Source organism: Mobula birostris, chromosome 17 (genome assembly GCF_030028105.1).
Source record: "Mobula birostris isolate sMobBir1 chromosome 17, sMobBir1.hap1, whole genome shotgun sequence".
Classification (NCBI taxonomy): Eukaryota; Metazoa; Chordata; class Chondrichthyes; order Myliobatiformes; family Myliobatidae; genus Mobula; species Mobula birostris.
The window spans coordinates 63735519-63753375 of record NC_092386.1 but is presented as its reverse complement, the minus strand read 5'-3'; the positions used below and the strand labels follow the sequence as shown (position 1 = coordinate 63753375).

General features: G+C 39.7%; 1 protein-coding gene across 3 annotated transcripts in view; it reads left to right on the top strand.

Moving 5' to 3' along the window:
• The window catches only part of dennd4c (DENN/MADD domain containing 4C), a 149569-nt gene that overhangs the window by 102211 nt on the left and 29501 nt on the right, over positions 1 to 17857 (top strand). For all 3 annotated transcript variants that reach the window (XM_072281796.1, XM_072281795.1, XM_072281797.1), the window contains 3 exons: positions 2637 to 2784; positions 6695 to 6820; positions 12766 to 12876. In XM_072281796.1, the coding sequence (XP_072137897.1) occupies positions 2637 to 2784; positions 6695 to 6820; positions 12766 to 12876 (385 nt within the window). The remainder of the gene's footprint in view (positions 1 to 2636; positions 2785 to 6694; positions 6821 to 12765; positions 12877 to 17857) is intronic.

Below are 17857 nucleotides of genomic sequence, written 5' to 3'. Positions count from 1 at the left end.
GCAGATAACTATTAGTCTTGTCAGCTTTATGTCACATGTCTGAGTGGCAAAGGGAGGATGTAATCTTGGATATAGTTTAAAACAGAATATATTTGCAACAAATAAGTGTCAGCCCAAGGTATTGCCCTGAATCTTCACAGTGCATATTACTTTTCATATGAAGGATATTGGGACATTATACCTACTGCTGTCAGTTACATTTAGGCCATCAACAAGTCACTGTGTCCCAGTTGTTTTGTGTTTTTTTTTTCAATTAGTGCTACCAGTATAATTGGTACAATTTCAGTCAGTTATTACTTCTATTAAAATTTCCCTAGCATCTATTTTGCCTGCAGTCTCACTCTCTCACCTCCCCTGTTTTGTTTCTACCATCTTCTTCTGCCCTCTATTTCTCCCTTTCAACAGTCCCAAGGTGGTGTCCTGAATCTGTAAACTACTTTCATTATAGCTGCTGGTTCAAAGCAAAGACAAGTTCAACAAGGATCCAATTTTGAGCTAACTGCAGTGATATTTTGTAGACCTGCAGGAACATTTCTAATCAGGTGATATGTGGAAGTTAAAATCCCATATATTAACAGCCTTCCGTTTCTTCCAACAGTCTGTGATCTCTCTTCAGATTTGTTGGTCTAAATCCCTCAGACTGCTGGGTGGTGTTATGTAGCCCTATTAATAACCTTTCTATTACTCAAATCCACCCATAATGCCTCACTAGACGAGTTCTCCAGCCTGTCCTGATTGAGTACTGCCGTGACATTTTCCCTGACTAGTAACACCACCACTCCTCTTTTAATCCCTTCTGCTCTGTCGCATCTAAAGCAACAGAGTCCGGAACATTGAGCTGCCAGTCCTGCCTCACCTGCAACCAAGTCTCACTAATGGCTACATTACCATAATTCCAAATGTTGATCCATGCCCTGAACTCATTTGCCATTCTTATAATACTATTTGCATTGAAATATATGCAGCTCAGGAAATTAGATGCAATATGCTCAACCTTTTGACTCCTGACTTTGTCTGAGGCCCTAACAATATCTTTCTCCACAACCTCTCTACTATCTGTTCTGGCTCTCTGGTTCCCATACCCCTGCAACTGTAGTTCAGGGCAAACCATCTCTTCTGTACAGGGCCCACCCACCCTGGAAGAGAACCCAATGATCCAAAAATCTTATGCCCTCCCTCCTACACCAACTCCTTATCTATGTGTTAAACTGTATGATCTTCCTACTTCTGGCTTCACTAGCACCTGGCAGAGGTAGTAATCCTGAGATCACCATCTTGGAGGTTCTGTCCTTTAACCTAGCACCTAACTCCTAAAACTAACGTTGCAGACCCTCATAATTCTTCCTACTCAATTGGCAAGCCTGAGTGAGCTGCGTCTTCTCACGCTTCAGACCGCTGATAGATGCTTCTCAAAAACAGTGCTCTCTTGACATTTTGAGTTTGAGTTCTGAGATAACAAGTCAGCCCATCTTTTTATCATGTTTTCTTGAATCATGTTGATTTTTTTTATTGGAATGAAAGTTGATTTATTAAAAAAAATCGAGACATGCAGTGCTAACTTAGTGATTTTTCCCAAATCACTGGTGGCTAGGTTAGGATTAAATAAATAAACACCACTAACCCACTTAATGATCACCTCACCCTGGATATTTTGAAAAAAAAGGAACGACAAATGAAACACAATTCTTTCACAAATTTCTGTATTGGTCTGCCAGACTTAACTACACTTAGTAGCCACTTCATAAACGGGGAGCAACATTTAGCCTTCAAAGAGCATAATATGCCGTTGTTCAGGGGTTGAATCAATGGCGACAGTTAGCTGCAGGTTACTGTAAACATTATTCTTTACCAAGAGTTCTGCTTTTGGACGGTGTTTGCGCTTCTCACCATGAGAAGTATTTCCCTTATTCAATGAAGACAGGACTGGGACTAGGTGAGCCCAGGTTATAAAAATAAATGCAAAATAACACTGAGGAATGATTTGCTTCTTATAAAGACCATTCCAGCAGCTGATTCTGCTGATGATGCCACTGAAACAGTGGCGACTGGTTTGTGTGACGACACAGGAAATCTGAAATTAGGCTGGCGAAAATTATATCTGAACCAGCGGTGGAACTGGATTACTGATTGCCGTATTCGAGATGGTTGACCTGTATTTATACTTGTGTGCGGCCAGGCTGGCGTTCAAATTTGGGACATGTTCAAGTTAGTTACATTTTCATTGCCATGAGTGGTTTTAAAGTTTGTTTTATAGATTAGTTGTAATGCATCTGGTGTTGTTCGAGGAGAACATGAGGTTGCAGTGCCTGCATTCCATTGTCATCAGATTGGTAACTTCTGTGTCAGAGTGCTGCAGAACTTGCTGATAAATAACAAATTGAATTATTGTTGGTATGGTCATATAGCCTGGTTGTATTTGGAGGTGTTAATGGTTAAGTCATTGGAGTGTAACCCAAAGCCTGGGCTATCAGTCCAAAGCTAAATACTAGTGAATGATGTGAACTTTCTGATAAATAAACTAAAGACAAAGATTTATAGTCTAGGACTGATTGAGCACATGTTAAGCAGAAAAAAATTAAGATAAGACAATTCTAAGATTTTTTTGTTCATTAGTGTTGCGATGAATGTTACTACAGGCTGTTTTGGAGAGTCCCTGGCCCAGTAGTAATCGCAGTGGTTGTTTTCTATGGACAAAAGTGCGGAATGTGGTTCAAGGTGTCGCACAATTTCGCCAAGCTTTCAAAAAGTCAAGCTCTTCAAATGCTCAAGTTTCGTTGACCTCAGGTAATCTTTATTAAAGAGCAAAATTAGTTGGTGTATTTAGAAACATTAAAAACCTACAGCATAATACAGGTCCTTTGGCCCACAAAGTTGTGCCGAACATGTCCCTACCTTAGAAATTACCAGGGTTACCAATAGCCCTCTATTTTTCTAAGCTCCATGTACCTATCTAAAAATCTCTTTTTTAAAAAAAAAAGGCCGTATAGTATCCGCCTCCACCACCGTTACTAGCAGCCCATTCCATGCACTCACCACTCTCTGCGTGTTAAAAAAAACACTTACCCCTGACATCTCCTCTGTACGTACTCCTAAGCACCTAAAATCTGTGCCCTCTTGTGGCAGCCATTTCAGCCCTGGGAAAAACCCTCTTGTCTATTCACACGATCAATGCCTCTCATCATCTTATACACCTCTATCAGGTCACCTCTCATCCTCCGTCTGTCTAAGGAGAAAAGGCCGAGTTCACTCAACCTGTTTTCATAACGCATGCTCCTCAATCCAGGCAACATCCTTGTAAATCTCCTCTGCACCCTTTCTGTGGGAATGGTTTTTATGCAACTAATTCTTGGCTTGACAAGAATCAACAGTAGAATTTCTCAGTTTCTGTTACAACTTTCTATCATGATAGTTTGCTGAATAATAAAAAGATTATGCAGATCTAGGATGTTAGAATGTGTAATACACTAATAATTGTGACAGCCTGATGGGGCAACTAGGGCTGGAGTTGGTTGATGTAATTAACACTTTTACAAATATTGTGCCATCATTAATGTGTTTAATTTAAAATACCTTCTGTTTTGGGCACCTAGTGAAGTCAAATAGCAGACTGCACTATATATTTCAGCTATTAATTTAATTAGTTTTTTAATAAAAGTTGGCATTAAATTGAAAAAAGTTCCTGATAATCGTAAACTCCATTGTATTAGGTGCTCAGGGTATTCTCAGTTTGGCTTTGTGCAAACTGCTGTCAGCTTGACAGCAAGAAGAAAACTGTAGCAGAGTTATAGAAATCAGAAGCATATTGTATTTGGGGAACTAACTCGACAGGAATATTTCAGCGATGATTGAATTTGTAGGTCAAGTTGCATGGATAACCAAATGATACATCATGGATTTGAGCAACTGAACCATTTAAACTGGGGAAGAACAATCACTGCCTTTTTTGTTCAGCAGTATTTTCTGCAGACTTCAAGAATGTTTCTTTGGTGCATTTTGGTCAACTAGGTCCTAGTTACTAGGAGACTTTGACATGCACTGGGTTAATTATTTTCCTTGCCAACAAATGAGATTTAAAGCTAGAAAGAAACAGGAACTGTGGAGAAGGCAATAAAGTTAAATTGGTTCTTTATAGAAAAAGAGAATATTGCCTTCATAGCTCTTCCATTTCTCTACAGATAGTATTTGTAAAATATCAGACAGACTTCAGCAGCTGTTTTGTCAGTTGTTTTGTTCTAGAATTCTAATTAAATACATTTGAGAGCAGGAGGTTCATTGTTTACAAAGAAATTTGAGCAAAACATAAATTATCACTTTCTTTTGCTGGGTTGCTGTGGTACAAAACTGGAAATCTGAAATCAAAAGTGCTGAAAGTATAAAGCAGAACAGAAGCATCTGCCTGATTTGCCGAGTATTTCCAGCATTTTCCGTTGCAAACTCCCACAAAGTTAACAAGATCTTTTTTACGCTGAATTCTTGCGTGCTGTTGGTGCATGAAGCACCCACAAAAGAAATTGAACAAATGCAAGTAATTGAGATATTTCACTGAGTATGTTTTTAAATTTAGTCTATGCATATACATTCTAGCGTTAATCCTGAGGAAGTTTAGTTTTGGAATTTCAATTAATCTTACAACTTAATGTTGTGTCAAAAGGCTCATTAAATGTACATTTCTACCCTGTCTCCTCTTAATGCCTCTCATTTTGTCATAGATTTGAGGTCATCACTCATCCTCTTATTAGTGGGGTACTACAGGTTAGATTGTGAGCTACTTTTAAAAAGACCTGTACCAATGTCTAGTCTTAAAACGTGGTACAGATTAGATGTTTGTAAGCTGTAGTTGCTCAAACATGGGGAAAATGTGGATGGGAACTGACTATCAATTGGTCTGCATGAAGAAGTTAATGTTATTAGGTAATGCTTGCAGTTCTTATTTTTGATAAATCATGTTCTGACTTGGTAAGTCTGAACATTGCTAATCAATGGAACAGTGCTACTTATGAGATTTGTCAAAGTGATAGTGATCTGTTTTGTTATTGACTACATTTATTGAGGCTAAATATTGTTATGACATTCTTGCAAAAGTCTCGCAAAACAGTTTTAAACAAACCATTTTGTGTGTGTTGCTTCTCAAAACTAATGTTTTGTCTGGTTTGGCATTCCAGTGCATGGAAAAGCATGTGTTCTCTTTCTAGGCTCATGGGTATGCTCAAAGGTCTCTTGATAAATTTATTTTTTTACTATTCGAAAGCAAGAAAACTGATATAGATAGATACTTTACTGATCCCAAAGGAAATTACAGTGCCACAGTAGCATTACAAGTGTACAGATATAAATATTGGAAGAGAAGTAGAAAGAATAAGAAAATAAGTTACCACAAACAGTCTTACCCCCCCCCCCCACTTCCTGTTATCACTTCCTCGGCCATAGGTTGTCTCATTATAGACCTAATGGCCAGGGGTAAGATTGACTTCATATATAGCACTCTTTGGAGCAGCACAGTTGTCTTTACTAAAAGTGCTTCTCTATTCAGCCAAAGTGGCATGCAGAGGATGAGAAACATTGTCCAGAATTGCCAGGATTTTCCGTAGAGGCCTTTGTTTTACCACAACCTCCACTGTGTCCAGTTGTGTTATTGACTCCAATAACAGTGCCAACCTTTCTAATCAGTTTATTGAGCCTGTTGGCATCACCCATTTTGATGCCATTGCCCCAGCACAACTCCGCATGGAAGATTATACTGGCAACTACAGACTGGTAGAACATATGAAGGAGAGGCCTGTATACGCCAAAGGACCTTTGTCTCCTCAATATTGAGTTCCGTCGTTTGAACTTTGTGTTAATTGGTATTTTACGAAGTTAATTTTCAGTTTGTATTTCTTCATCTGATTGTCCTTCTCTCTTCATTTTGCTTTCTTTATGAAATTTAATTTACTATTCTCATTACACAAAATACGCTGCAGTTACCTTTATTACTCTGACAGCCTTTTATCACCACCAAGAAAGGCAGGAGTGCCAGGTGCTTAGAACAGCACCACCTGCAGATTCCTCTTGAAATCACACACCATCTAACTTGAAACTATATTGATATTTCTTAGTTGTCATTTGGTTAAACCCTGGAGTACACTCTTCCAGGATTATTCTCTCAAGAACTCAAATTTCAGAAGGTAGTTCAGCACCACCTCCAGGTAGGCAGTTACAGAGGGATAGTAAATAGTAACTTTGTCAGCATTGCTCACGTCCTGAGGAATGAATCAATGACAAAGATGCTGCCTAAATAACTTTGCTTCATCAAAGATGTGCCCAGTTGAGTATCTTGGTCACACATTCCAGATACTCTTTATATTATATATTATTTTGGCACTTAGCTAAAAGTAGCTTGCTATGCAAAAACCCAATATCTATTTAAAAATGTACTGACTGGCAATATTTAGTCTTCACAAAATTCAGTCTTTTGTAATATGCTCTAAGCTCAATCATTCTTCCAGAGGGTTTATTAAGCTGTTGGTAATTTTCCATTGATTATACTTTGTTTCAATAAAGAAATGGTCTAAGAATTGATATTTTCATTTTCAGAGGGTTAAATTTTGCTTTGCATCTTTTTTTGTTGTCAGGCTAGTTTAAAATAAAATGTATTGCAAGAGAAAATTGTTTTAGATAATATGTTTATACTTGCCTCATTTGATATTGTGAACAGGTGGAAGTGATACGGATGCTGTGAGCCATGGTAGCGTGGATAGTTCTAATGATGCTAACAATGGGGAGCATGTGTTCGTCCGAGACCTAATCAGACTAGATTCCACTGATAATCACGGTAGCACAGGTATTAAGTTCTGAATTGCAGTAGCTTCAATAATTATCTTCATACAATCCATATTGACAAAGATTTGATGGTAATCACTAATATCATCTGGAATCCTCATGAAACTTTATTTTCTTCTGAAACTCTTCTAGCCAGGAAACTTCGACATGGACTCACGGTATACTGTAGCTTTTGAACAAATTACCATATCCAAATTGTTGCTTTGAACATTGGAATTTCCTTGATCTAGAACTTAGGTTTTCTTATTTTTGTTCTTCGTTATCACTGAATTGTGCTGCAGAGTTTGTTTCATGACTGTAGTTCCTCCTTAATTTGCTGTGAGTATTTGACTTTCCATGTAGGGTACTGACTTAGCAACTGCATTACCATCTCCTTTGCTTCATTCTTGTACACGTGGTGTATTTCTAAGTTATTTTGCTGTTTGTGCTCCTTTGTCTTTGTTCCTAATAGAGCAACTTCATTTGTAATGTATATTTTTGTAGGAAAAAATGACAACTCCAAAGAGCCCAATGTTTGGACTAAGTCAGTGTCAGTTTGAAAAGAAGAAAAAAAAATTTGTTTTAGTGTTTGTAGGCAGACTGTAATTTAGAAAGGGAATATTATCAGTGAACAAAAACAAATTTTCTTTGTTTAACATGAGACAGATTTCAGTTGGAAGCCTATAAATGAAGAAAATGAATATTCAGTCTTTTCCTTGAATTTGTTGGTCAATTTTTGTTTTTAAACATGCTTTTGGATTGGCCTAAGGCTGAGGTCAAGAGCTCTTAATTTTTTCAAAGAGCTTCTGAGGAATGTGCAAAGATGCAAGTGATAGATCCCTATAGACCCTGAGGTAATTCAATATTTTTTTCCAAATAAGCCGCCATTTTCTTTTGTAATAGTCAACTTTAGGTAAGTGTCCTAAACTGAAATGTTGCAATCTTTGCTATTTTGTGCAACTGTTAAGGAACGTATGGAATTATTGTTAAATTATTTCTTTTTGTTTTTAGAAGATAATAGAGGAAAAATAGGTACAACTTGGAAAGTGTAGCTGAGTCAGTCTAATTTTGCAAAGATTGATTACAGAGCAACTTCTTTACTTTTGAAGTTTTAGGTGACTGGCCATTATTTGCATGCTGACTGGAAAAATGTTCAGTTTCCTAAATTAGATGCTGAAAGGATGTTTTCATTCATAGGGGAACTAGAATTAGAGAGCTTTCTTTGGGATTGATGGGTTGTCTGTACGTCATCAGGGAGGAGGTATAGGAGCCTGAAGGCGCACTCTCAATAATTCAGGAATAGCTTCTTCCCATATGCCATCAGATATCTGAATGGAGTTTGAACTAGGCCATTAGGCTGTTTGGTTCATCAAGTCTGCTCCGCCATTTCATCATGGTTGATCCATTTTCCAATCTCCTGCCTTCTCTCCATATCCCTTCATATCCTGACCAGTCAAGAATCAATCAACTTCTACCTAAGATATACTTAAAGACTTGGCCTCCACAGCCATCTGCAGCAACAAATTCCACAGATTCACCACTCACTGGCTAAAAACTTTCTTCCTCGTCTCTGTTCTAAAAGGACACCCCTCTATTTTGAGGCTGTGTCCTCTGGCCTAGACTCTCCCACCATAGGAAATATCCTCTCTACATCCTCTCTGTCGAGGTCTTTCAACATTCAATAGGTTTCAATTAGGTCACCCCTTGTTCTTCTGAACTCTAATGAGTACAGGCACAGAACCTTCAAACGCTCTTCGTATGACAATCCTTTCAGTCCCAGAATCATTTTCATGAATCTTTGATTCTGTTCCAGTGTCAGTGCATCCTTTCCTAGATAAAAGGCCTAAAACTGCTCACAATACTCCAAGTGAGGCCTCATCAGTGCTTTATAAAGCCTCAACATTATATCCTTTCTTTTATATTCTAGTCCCCTTGAAATTAATGCTAACGGTGCATTTGCCTTCCTCACTACAGACTCAACCTGCAAATTAACCTTTAGGGAATTCTGCACAAGTACTCCCAAGTCCCTTTGTGCCTCAGATTTTTGAATGTTCTCTCAATTTAGAAAATGATACACCTTTTTATTTCTTCATGACCATACACTTCCTGACACTGTATTCGATCTGCCACTTTTCCCATTCTCCTAATCTGTCTAGGTCCTTCTATAGCCTCTCTACTTCCTCAAAATTACCTGCCCCTCTACCTGTTTTCATATCATTCACAAACTTTGCAACAAGGCCATCAATTCCATCATCCAAATCATTGACATATAATGTAAAAAGAAGCAGTCCCCACATGGACCCCCGTGAAACACCACTAGTCACTGGCAGCCAACCAGAAAAGGCTCCCTTTATTCCCACTCTTTACCTCCTGCCAATCAGCCACTGCTTTATCCATGCAAGTATCCTCCTTGTAATACCATGGGGTCGTAGCTTGTTAATCAGCTTCATGTGGCACCTTCTCAAAGGCCTTCTGAAAATCCAAGTACACAACATCAACCGATTCTCCTTTGTCAATCCTGCTTGTTATTTCATCAAAGAATTCCAGCAGAATTTTCAGGCAAGATTTTTCCCTTGAGGAAACCATGCTGACTACAGCTTATATTATCATGTATCTCCAAGTACCCCGAAACCACCTCCTTAACAGTCGACTCCAATTTCTTCCCAACCACTGAGGTCAAACTAACTTTCTTTCTTCGGCCTCTCTCCCTTCTTGAAGAGTGGAGTGACATTTGTCAGAGCCAGGCCAGATTCCATTGATAATTTGAAAGATCATTTCTCTTTGCCTGCACAATTTCTTCAGCCACCTATTTCAGAACCCTGGGGTGTACACCCTCTGGTCCAGGTGAAAATCTACTTTCAGACCTTTCAGTTTCCCTGGAACTTTCTCCCTAGTAATAGCAACTTGACATTCTGGAACTTCCACCATACTGCTTGTGTCTTCCACATTGAAGACTGATGCAAAATACTTTCTCAGTTTGTCTGCCATTTCCTTGCCCCCATTACTATCTCTCCAGCATTGTTTTTCACCAGTCCAATATCCACTCTTGTCTCTCTTTACACTTTATGTCTCTGAAGAAATATTTGGTATCTTCTGTAATATTGGCTAGCTTACTTTTGTATTCCATCTTTACGTTCTTAATTACTTTTTTAGTTGCCTTCTGTAGGTTTTAAAAAGCTTCCTAATCCTCCAACTTCCCACTAATTTCTGCTCTATTATATGCCCTCTCTTTTGCTTTTTGGTGGCTTTGCCTTGTTAGCCACAGTTGTTTCATCTTGCCTTTAGAATACTTCTTCCTCTTTGGAATGTATATATCCTGTGCCTTCCGTATTGCTTCCAGAAGTTCCAGCCGTTCTACTCTACTATCATCCCTGCCCATGTTTTTTCTAATCAATTTTAGCCAACTCTTCTCTCATGCCTTTAATTCCCTTTATTCTACTGTATTACTGTAGCTTCTCTTCAAATTTTGGGGTGAATTCCATCACATGGTCACTTTCCCCTTGGGGTTCTTTTACCTTGAGCTCTCTTAATCAATTCCGGTTCGTTGAACAACACAATCTAGAATAGCTGAGCCCCTAGTGGGCTCAATCACAAGCTGCTCTAAAAAGGCATCGCGTAGGCGTTCTATAAGTTCCCTCTCTTGGAATCGTGAACCAATCTGATTTTCCCAATCTAACTGCATATTGAAATCCCCTATGACTATTGTAACATTGATCTTTTGGCATGTATTTTCTATCTCCCATTGTAATTTGTAGACCACAGCCTTACCACTGTTTTGAGGTCTGTATATAACTCCCATCAGGGTCTTTTTACCGTTGCAGTTCCTTGGCTGTACCCACAATGATCCTACACCTTCTGATCCTATGTCATCTCGTTCTAATGATTTTATTTCGTATTTTTACCAATTGCAACGCCACCCCCTCTGCCTTCCTGCCTATCCTTTACAATGTGTGTCCTTGGACATTATACTCCCAGATATAATCTATGAGCCATGACCCAGTAATGCCTACAACATCATAATGCCTATCTGTTACTGGGCTACAAGTTCATCTCCCTTATTCTGCAGACTATGCATATTCAAATATAAGGCCTTCGGTCAAATATAAGGCAATTTTGTCTGCCTTTTACATTGCAATTCATCTGTTGATTGCAATTTTGACCTAGCACCAGCCTCTCCTTGCTAGGAGTTTCATGACGCATTGCCTTTGTTTGTAAACCAAGTACTTCATCCTCAGCACTATCATTCTGGTCCCATCCCCCTGCCAAATTAGCTTAAGCCCTTCCAAACAACTCTAGCAAACCTGCCCAGAAGGATATTGGTCCCCCTCGGGTTCAGGTCGTATCTTCCCCAGAAGAGATCCCAATGATCCAGAAATCTGAACCCTTGCCCCCTGTACCAGTTCCTCAGCCACGCATTCACCCGCCAAAATCATCCTATTCTTACCCTCATTGGCACCTGTCACAGGCAGCAATCCAGAGATTATGCAGGAGGTCTTGTTTCTCAGCTGTCCACCTAGCTCCGTAAAATCTCTTTTCAGTACCTGCTCACCTTGTCTACCTATGTAATTGGTGCCAATATGTACCAAGACTTCTGGCTGCTTACCCTCCCCCTTGAGAATGCCATGGACCTGATCCAAGACATATCTGACCCCAGCATCTGGAAGTTAACATACCATCCAGAAGTCTCTATTGTGTGCACATAATCTCGTCTTTGTTCCTCTGACAATAGTCTCTTATCAATACCGCAGTTCTCTTCACCTCTGCTCTTCTGAGCCACAGCATCAGGCTTAGTGCCAGAGACCTGGTCACTGCCACTCCTCCCTGATAGGTCATCCCACTCAACAGTATCTAAAGTTATAGACTTATTATTGATTCTGATGTCGATTAACTGATCAGAGGATTTTGATTTTTTTCAGATGTTCCTGTTGGGAGAGCATTAGAGGTTGAATTGTTGCATATGTTCATGGGTTCCAGGAAAGTGGAGTTGAGGCCAGCCTCAGATTAGCCATGATATTGGAATATGGAGCAGACTCCAGGAGCTGCGTGATCTTCTTTTCATTTCTTGTGGTCTTTATACATGTTAAATATTCAGTCTCCTTTTATTTCCCCCACTCTTCTAGTTCAATTTTCGTTCAAAATATTTGTGATTTCTGTTCAAGTAAAATTATATTCAAAGCAAATGGTTTTATGGTTGCATACATTGCTCTTGTAGTGTGTTTATAATTTGGGGAGAGTGATACAGCACAGAAACGAGCTCCTCAGCCATAGTGTCCTTGCCAGGCTTTTTGCTCATCTGGACTAGTTCCATTTGCTTGTAGAAGGGTGGTAGTCTTCTATGCTCTGCTTATTTGAGTCTGTTTAATAGCTGTTAAACACATCAATTGTAACCACTACCACCAGTGCATTCCAGATATCAGCCACTGTAATTAAGAAAAATACTGGCCCTTCACATCCCCTTTAAATCTCCCTTCTCTCACTTTAAACCTAAGCTCTTTTGTTTTGATAGCTGTATCTGAGAAGATGGTTTTAGCCATTCATTTAGCTATTTATGCCTCTCATAATCTTGTATCTCTTATCACGTTATCCCTCAGCCTCCTTTACATTAGGGAAAGCAAACGCAGCTCCCTATATCTTACATTCTCCAGTCCTGGCAAGATCCTAATGAATCTCTTTTTCACTCGGTCAATGCAATCACATCCTTTCTATAATGTGACAACCAGCACTGCATATAATACTCCCATAGTTGTCCTAACCAGTGTTTTGTAAGGTGTTACGCTCTTATGGTAAAAGCTCGTTCTAAAATGTATATGTATAAAGGGTGTTGACAAGGGAGAGTTCTTGAGTATTTCTAGTCCAAAGGACATTTAATTTGTAATGGACGAGGTACAGTGGGCTTTATGATACTTGTATGGTTCATGCATTAAGAACCATTTATTGTGTTCAATATGTGTATTTGCTTCTTTACAGGTGTTCAGTCAGACCAAGGTTATGGATCTAAAGATGAACTTCGACGTGATGGCATTGACCTGCAAGAAGATGCATTAGTTAGCTCATCTGGTCTAATTACAGAGCAAAAAGGCGAGTATTATGAGAATTGCCTTGCCATTCCACTCTGTTTTATAAATTTAGTCACCTGATTAACACACTCGCTCACTTTAATTGAACATGTCACACACTGCCTGGCTGTGAAAAGCAAGATTCGCGTGGTAATTATTTGCCTATTTTGAGATAAAGCACACAATGGGAGGAGATCAGTTTAATTTGTTTGTTTAGTTGCTTATATTTAATTTGAGCAACATCGTGACAGTTTTCAGGATTATAATGTTTAAGCTGTGATTGGAGCAGGTTGAGTTTATCTAGGAGACTTTAATCACTTGATTAAACTCTTCTGGATTAGTAAATTAATGTCCCTTCCAGTATCTGTTTAAAACACACTGCCGTGTGCAGGTCACATGATCTGTCCTTTCCCAAATAGACACTACCATTAGCCTGCTTCCCCTGGTGTTTTATGACCCAGAGTCTTCTGAAGTCAAGAATGAGGTATTAAACTTATTGGTAAGCAATTTTATTAGGTGTAACAAGAAAGAGGAAGAGCTGAGAGAACAAAGAAGGATAAACTAATCTTGGTCATCTCATACTCAGATTAGAAATTACAAAATTCTAGTGGTAACAATTAACCTATAAAATAGCCAAAATCTAGTGGTGTGACACCTGCTATAGAAAACTAAGAAGCTTGTAGAAAAAGTATAGAAGCAACTATACAGTAATTGCTGGAAATTTCACGGAAGTTACATGTATATATGTTCATGATTAAAAATAGAAGCAGGCATAGTAAAGTTAAGCCACAAGGAAAATAGAGAAAAATAGCAATTCTACACTCTCATCCAACATTTCCTGCCCCCCTCTTTGATTCTAAATCACATATTTAGAACCATTAGTAAAACTTGCGGTACCTGGATTAAATATAGAACAATCAAAAATTCTCCATGTTATGAAAACATCAAAAACACTTATGTCATTGTCAAATGAATTGTCTTTATGAGTAGGTACACTTATACATGAATTTGAATAGCTCTATTAAAGGTGGCCTTTATACAATTAACTAAGATGTACAGTGTCATGCAAAAGTTTGGGCACCCCTGGTCAAAATTTCGGTAACTGTGAATAGTTAAATGAGTAGAAGGTGAATTGATCTCCAAAAGTCATAATGTTAAAGGTGAAACATTCTTTTCAACATTTTAAGCAAGGTTAGTGTATTATTTTTGTTTTGTACAATTTTAGAGTAGGGGAAAAAGGAAAAAGTTTGGGCACCCCAAGAGATTTGAGCTCTCAGATATCTTTTACCAAGGTCTCAGACCTTAATTAGCTTGTTAGGGCTATGGCTTGTTCACAGTCATTGTTAGGAAAGGCCAGGTGATGCAAATTTCAAAGCTTTCTAAATACCCTGACTCCTCAAACCTTGTCCCAACAATCAGCAGTGATGGGCTCCTCTAAGCCAGGGGTCCCCAACCTGTTTAATATTGACAATATTCTTGCGGACCAGCCAGCGGGTGGGGGGGGGGGGCGGTGTTAATCACGACCGGAATATAGGTGGTAAGTCAACTATAAGTCACTTATCAGTGGCTAATACACTTAATTTCGTTTCTAAAAGGGTTTATCTAACGAATTTAATATTAAACACACAGCGCATATTTTCCTCGCATGAATATAGTGATAGGTCAATTATAAGGGGGTTCCTTATGTCCAGTCTATTCCGCAATTTAGTTTTCGTTGCATTCATTGCAGAAAGCTCCACTTCGCAGAGATATGATGCTGGAAATGGAAGCAATGTTTTCAGTGCCTCATGGCTATCTCAGGATATTCAGCCTTGACTTTGATCCAGCATGCTGGCAGAGATGTTATGTCAAACATACTTTTCAGCTTGCTGTCATTTGTAAGCTCGAGGAGTTGATCTTCTTCCCGTGCTGACATGGATGATTCACCGGGGACATTCACAAATGGGTCATGGACCCATTCCTTTGCACGTCTTGGGTCATTTGTGGTTGGGAAGTAACGCTTGAATTCTGTCGATAGTGAAGATGGGTGATCGCGCACCAGCTGTGAGAAAGACAGTGCAGCCTCTGTCTCTCCCAAATTCCCAGCTAATGTTGGGAACATGTCAGATATGCCCCTGTCCACTCGCCGTCCCCACAGTTCCAGTTTGGCTGTGAAAGCAGACACTTTATCTGCCAACTTGAAGACAGTTGTTATTCTCCCCTGAAGTGACAAACTGAGTTCATTGAGCATGTTGAAGATGTCACACAGGTAAGCGAGTTTTGCTATCCACTCCTCGTCCCTGAAGTGTGCTGCCAGTGGTGACCTTTTTCATGAAAGCAATCTCTGTAGCTGCTCTCATCTCAAAAACCCTGGCCAGGGCTCTCCCCCTTGATAGCCACCTGACTTCACTGTGTAAGAGAAGGCATTTGTGCTCTGCATCCATTTCCTCGCAAAGCTGCTCAAACAGATGTGAGTTCAGGGCTTTTGCTTTGATGTGATTGATAACTTCAACAATGTCACTCAATACACTGTTTTTCGGCTAGCCAGCATTTCCCTGTGTGTGACACGGTGTGTAGACTGGCATTCAGGAGCAACCTCTTTGACTTGGGTAGGGAAACCAGACTCGTTAAGCTGTTCCAGCGGCTTTGCTTCCATGTCCTCCACTACGTCATCGATTCTCCTTGAAACTGTGGTAGCTGAAAGAAAAACCTGTGCCATCTTGTCAGCTGCAGCTTCTCCCAACAGTTTCCGGCACATGTCCTTGGCAGCAGGCAGAATCAGTTCTTCACCAACGGTGAAAGGCTTAGTAATACGGCTAGCCACTAAGTACGATGCTCTCGGAGCAGCAGCATCTGTGGAGGTGGTGGCTCTCAGCACTTGCTTCTGTCCCACCTGCTCACGTTTTTTTCCACTCAGAAAACTCAACAGGTTTGTCTTTAAGCGCAGGGTGCTTGGACTGAAGGTTCCGAAGCAGATTTAAGGGCTTCATTGCCTTATTAGACAGCTTGTCTCCACATATCACACACAGGGGGCCTGGAGCATGCGAGTCACCGGTCGTAATAAAGCCATAGTTTATGTACGATTTGTATTTTCTGTTGAAGGAAGCTTTTTTTTTGCAGTCTCGGCCTCAGCTGTCTCTGCGTTATCATCATTGTTAGGCCTTTTATGTCCCCTACCATCTCTTCCAAAGAAACTCTCAAGTGACGTTTGTTTTTTACTCATTGAGTAGTTGCAGGTTAATGACTGACTGACGACCTCGTGTGAGTAATGACCTCGCGTGCGTTCACATTCAACAGTGGGCGTGACAGGGAATGAGGAAAGGTGCAGCTGACTCATATCGTTTCATATCGCCAAATCATACCGTTTCCTCGTGGCCTGGTAGCACATGCTTTGTGGCCTGGTGGTTGGGGACCACTGCTCTAAGCAGCTGCCTAGCACTCTGAAAATTTAAATAAATGATGCCCACAAAGCAGGAGAAGGCTATAAGAAGATAGCAAAGCGTTTTCAGGTAGCCGTTTCCTCAGTTCATAATGTAATTAAGAAATGGCAGTTAACAGGAACGGTGGAGGTCAAGTTGAGGTCTGGAAGACAAAGAAAACTTTCTGCGAGAACTGCTCGTAGGATTGCTAGAAAGGCAAATCAAAACCCCCGTTTGACTGCAAAAGACCTTCAGGAAGATTTAGCAGACTCTGGAGTGGTGGTGCATTGTTCTGCTGTGCAGCGACACCTGCACAAATATGACCTTCATGGAAGAGTCATCAGCAAAAAACCTTTCCTGTGTCCTCACCACACAATTCAGCGTCAGAAGTTTGCAAAGGAACATCTAAACAAGCCTGATGCATTTTGGAAACAAATCCTGTGGACTGATGAATTTAAAATAGAATTTTTTGGCCGCAATGGGCAAAGGTATGTTTGGAGAAAAAAGGGTGCAGAATTTCATGAAAAGAACACCTCTCCAACTGTTAAGCACGGGGGTGGACCGATAATGCTTTAGGCTTGTGTTGCAGCCAGTGGCACGGGGAACATTTCAATGGTAGAGGAAAGAATGAATTCAATTAAATACCAGCAAATTCTGGAAGCAAACATCACATCGTCTGTTTAAAAAAAATCAAAAGCTGAAGATGAAAAGAGGATGGCTTCTACAACTTTCTCCTTCGTTTGGGATTCTTCCATATCCTTAAATCTTCAAGCTGTCGGATCCTGATGCTTTTATGATCCAGAGGTTCTTTGGAAGTCAAGAGTGAGGCATTAAACTTGTTGCTAGGCAATTTTACTAAGTGTTACAAAAACAAAGAACAAACAAAGAGGAGCGGAGAGAACAAAGGAAAGACAAAGAAAAAGCAGTTGCGGTCATCTCAAATTCAGGCTAGAGAAAACAAAACTCCAGTGGTAACAATAATCTATAAAAAAGACAGATTCAAGTGGTTTGACACACTGCAGAAAAATACAGAACTAACTGTACTGTGATTGCCAGAAGATTTACTGAACAATTTAATCGGTGATTATATAAAAATACAAGCAATCATAGGAAATTTGTACTACAAGGAAAATGCAAGAAAAATAATAATTTTACTCCCTAATCCAACATCCTTCACAAGAACTTATCTCTCTTTCCAATTCATTTGAAATGTTTTTCATTTAAAATTCTTATTTATTTATCTCTTTATTTAAAGATACAGCAAGGAACAAGCTCTTCTGGCCCAGCGAGCCACACTACCCAGTAATCCACCTACTTAACCCTAACCTAACCATGGGATAATTTAAAATGACCAGTTAACCTACTGGTATGTCTTTGGACTGTGGGGGAAAGCTGAAGCACCCAGAGGAAAACCACATGCTCACGTGAAGGATGTACTAACTTCTTACAGACAGTGTCGGAATTGAACTCTGTACTCTTTGACACCCGAAGTTTTGATAGTGTTGCATTCACTGCTACGCTTCCATGACACCCTTGATATAGTCTTTTTAATTTTGATCTTTGAATACTTATAACATTTTATTCCCCCACTTGTATATATTGTAT